At 28.1% G+C, this 3,954-nt stretch overlaps 1 protein-coding gene across 1 annotated transcript; it reads right to left on the bottom strand.

The window, feature by feature from the left end:
- Nucleotides 1-737: 737 nt before the first annotated feature.
- Nucleotides 738-1,241, bottom strand: LOC132281373 (uncharacterized). The gene has a single exon (XM_059783084.1). The coding sequence runs from the start codon at nt 1,239-1,241 to the stop codon at nt 738-740; it is 504 nt and encodes a 167-aa protein (XP_059639067.1).
- Between the last annotated feature and the right edge of the window lie 2,713 nt (nt 1,242-3,954).

Below are 3,954 nucleotides of genomic sequence, written 5' to 3'. Positions count from 1 at the left end.
CTAAAACTTAACTCAGTGATTTCACTGTCATGAATAAATTGGTTTATATCATCCATCCTTTTTTTTATGGCCAATGCATGAATCTTGGAGATCATGACTATTTGCGACAAGCATTCTGTTGTCGAAAAAGGTGTGGCTAAAATAATGTTACCACTTGTGAGCAAATTGGGAAAACTTTGTTACAAATTTTAGTCACCTTCGCTTTGCTGCAAATAATTTATTTGACAATCATGTAGCATATAGTGTGCACAAATGATGTGAAATAACATAAATGTTACTGGATCAACAGAAATATTAGCCCGTGTATAGTTGGCTGCTCCGAGTTTTCCGCCCAAATGGAACATCATTGCCGAAAATAAGTAAAATATAGCATTGTTTGTTATTTATTTCTTTTTAGACAAGACAATAGTAAAATTTAAATAATGCCACCAATGAAAAGCATCATCATCATCAATCTTCACATTATTGGGAAAATAGTACAACGTAATTACCCAAAAAATAAATAAATAAATGAAGTACAATGCACATCGGAACTAGGCAAGTCTTGAACCTAAAGCAGGGAGACTATGGCACATGTAGCTTGTATCAGAGTAAGTCCAAGCAGGATCATTGCAGCGGTGGTAGAAGCCCCCCTCCATGGAGAATTGAAATACTCGCGTTTTAAAATCTGCCTTCCACTTGTGCGACCGAACCATGCAATACGCATTCAGTTCTTCACTTATATCATAAAAATAATATCACTGACGATACAAAACTACTTCCTTGCTGAGATTATTAAAGAGAGGTGCCACCGCAATACTATCACCTAGATAGTTCACAAAAATTCCACCTTGGATAAGTAAATCTGCATCTTCAGCAGTGTCAATTAAGTAATTCATGAAATAAATATAATCAATTATGTAACTATCATTTGGATAGCAAAATTGCTCCAGCGCCGTGAGGTTTCTAAGTAAAGGTTCTGTCCAATTAGATAAGATCAACTGTGGGATTTCCAATACTTTCATCGTGGCATCCTTTAGATCAAGCAAGCGATAACTTGAGCCCTTCTCAAACTTCATTCCAGCATTGTAAAGCTCTGTTGCATTGCGCACCGGCACACAATAGACTTTGTTTGAAGTCGATGACTTTTGAGATGATGATAAGTACCATGACCTTAGCAAATCAACACAGTTCTTCTTAAGCTTCATTCCTTCCTCCTCAAGCTCTGCTCCATATTTTTTTTGAGTGGTACTCTGCTCCATTGCTTACCGACACTTGGACTGAAGGTGGTGGTTGCGGCCTTGGTGATGATGGTAAGTGACATATGTAAGATTATTTATTTAATTGTGGCCCACATATTTTGGACATGTGACATATTACTTGGTGGCTAAGTAAATAGATATTCAATTAATAAAAAATTTATCTTTCTTGTGGCAGAAATGATCATAATATTGGACAATTGGAAACTAAAGTTATTTATATTTATTTGATTGAATGATTCAAAGAATTGTATCTTAAATAGTATTTTAATTCAATCAGGTTGCATAGATTGTTTTTCGAGCCTGAATTGAATACTTTGTTAAGTGATTATTTAAGCATGACTGATTATGTATAATTATTATTTATGGATATTTCCCTGCATGATCTCTGTATAGAATTGAAAGGTGAATTTTTGTGACAAGTCAGTTCTCATATAGAGGATCGGAAAGTGCTGTTACAAAACTCAGTGTATATATAATAAATTATTAAATAAATAAAGTATGTGTATTTATTTATTTTAATGAAAATTTAATTTTTTAGAATAATGTGTGAGTCTAAAAATTTAATTTAATGTTATTGAACATGCAAATAATTATTATTTTGTACCCATACATACATACATGATAGTGAACCATTTTTAGATTGATTCAATTATAATCTTCGAGTCCGAAAATAAAATAATCTGTTTTATTATGTATATAAAATAAAAATATATATATTTTCTATAAAATTTCGGACTATTAAGTTTTTGAGATCGAAGTTGCTTAAACTTCAATCGATAATTATAAGTATGTGTGTATAATGTTAGATGGGTAAATTAATGATTAATTAGTTCCTAACTAATTTAATATTCATATTATATGAGAGTTAGTAGCTACCAAAGTGGCCTAACCATAATGGTTGATGAATATTAATTTTAGTAGTAAATATAACCTAATGATGAATTAATCTCTGTCTAATTTAATATTCATATTATGTAAAAATTGGTAGCTACCAAAGTGGCTCAATCATAATGATTAATGAACATTAATTTTTGTAGTAGACATAATTAATCATAAATTAGTTACTATCTAATTTAATATTCATATTATATAAAGGTTGGTAGCTACTAAAGTGACCTAACTATAATGGTTGATGAATATTAATTTTAGTAGTAAACATAATTGCAATATTTCATGAATTATGATGCTTATAATTTTTTGTGATATTCATGAATATTGAGTTTATTTAATCATGAGAAATAATTCTCCAAAGGGAATTGAGTTTCGAGTGATTAAATAAAAATTAAGGGGTTGTATGTATTTTTTAATTAGGTAGATATAGGATATCCAAAGGTAACTTATTTGTTTAATTAAATAATACATCACCAATGAATGTATACATATAAATACAAATAAGCATCATTATTAGTATTTTATAGTTACCACCCAAAGGGGTACTATAGTTATACACTGTATTTATATTTTTCAGTTATATAAACATGTTGTTAACTCAAAGTATTATTGTTATGAGCATTTTATCTTATTATATTTATTTTATTATATCTCTTAATGCGCATGCTATATCTGTTCTGATTCTCAATATGACTAATTTCTCATAATGGAATGAGTAAGTTGAGTTCAAAATTTAGATGTGTTAAATCTTAATTTAGCATTTTAAATTGAGAAACCTACTGTTATTACTGATAAAGATAGTGAGGGAGAAAATATTCTCCATAAAGTTTGGGAGAGATCGAACAGATTAAGCATTATAGTTGTGTAAATAATTGTTTCCTATAGTGATAGTACTAAGGAATATTTTGACTAGAAGAATGTTTTAGTATTGTAGATAAATATTTAAAACGAAAATTATTAATTTATATCACTACTATGCAATTTTGTTGGTACTCTTACTTGTATGGGTATGTTTTTTTTTTAGATGACTAATGTTGCTGCAAAATTGAGAACCTTATGGATGATTGTGAATGAGAATTTTCTTATTCAATTGATTCTCAATTTCTTGTCTATTCAGTATGGGTCACTTAAAGATTTAACATTATTAAGACAAGTGAAAAGTGATTTAATTGACCATTATGTTAATTTAGGAGGAGACAAGACTTAAGTAGTAAGGTAATCATTATGTTCATCTGATGACTCGATCAAAAAGTTATAAATAAATTTTGGGAATAAGCCTAAAAAAGGCATTAAGTGAGTAACGCCCAAAATTAAAATTAAAAAATTTAGGTCAATCTACTAAAAAAAAAGGAATGTAATATTGTAAAAGTGTCATTAATGTATTGAATACTTTTAAAAATATTACATAAAATAAAAAGAATGATTCGAAAAAGAATGGTAAGCTTTTAGTTTTTGTATATTTTGAATTACTTATTGAAATTCTTTCTAATACATGATAGGTTGACTTAAGTACTAATGTTTATATTTCTAATAGATGCAAGAATTTCTTATGGCCTAAATCATAAATTCAAATAAGAATTTTTTTATTTATGATAATTGGGAAAAAGTTTGTTGAAACCATTGTGACATTATGTTTAATGTTAGACAGTGGACTTTATTTAAATTATTTTAAACTTTTTATGTTTATTCAATTTTCCATAATCTGATTTTATTTCAAAACTTTATATTAATTATTTTTCATTTAAATTTGATAATGATGTTTATTCAAGAAATTCTAATTTATGAGTTATGGTATTATTGTTGATGATTTATATAAATTCAA

This window comes from Cornus florida, unplaced genomic scaffold (genome assembly GCF_030987335.1).
Source record: "Cornus florida cultivar Cherokee Brave unplaced genomic scaffold, ASM3098733v1 CherokeeBrave_3.0.0_Hap2_Chr11, whole genome shotgun sequence".
Classification (NCBI taxonomy): domain Eukaryota; kingdom Viridiplantae; phylum Streptophyta; class Magnoliopsida; order Cornales; family Cornaceae; genus Cornus; species Cornus florida.
Note: the sequence above shows the minus strand (reverse complement) of the source record. Positions and strands in the feature narration are given on the sequence as shown.

Bases quoted from the DNA above. Each gene is read 5' to 3' on its own strand.
- LOC132281373 (XM_059783084.1), bottom strand. From the start codon at position 1,241: ATGGAGCAGAGTACCACTCAAAAAAAATATGGAGCAGAGCTTGAGGAG.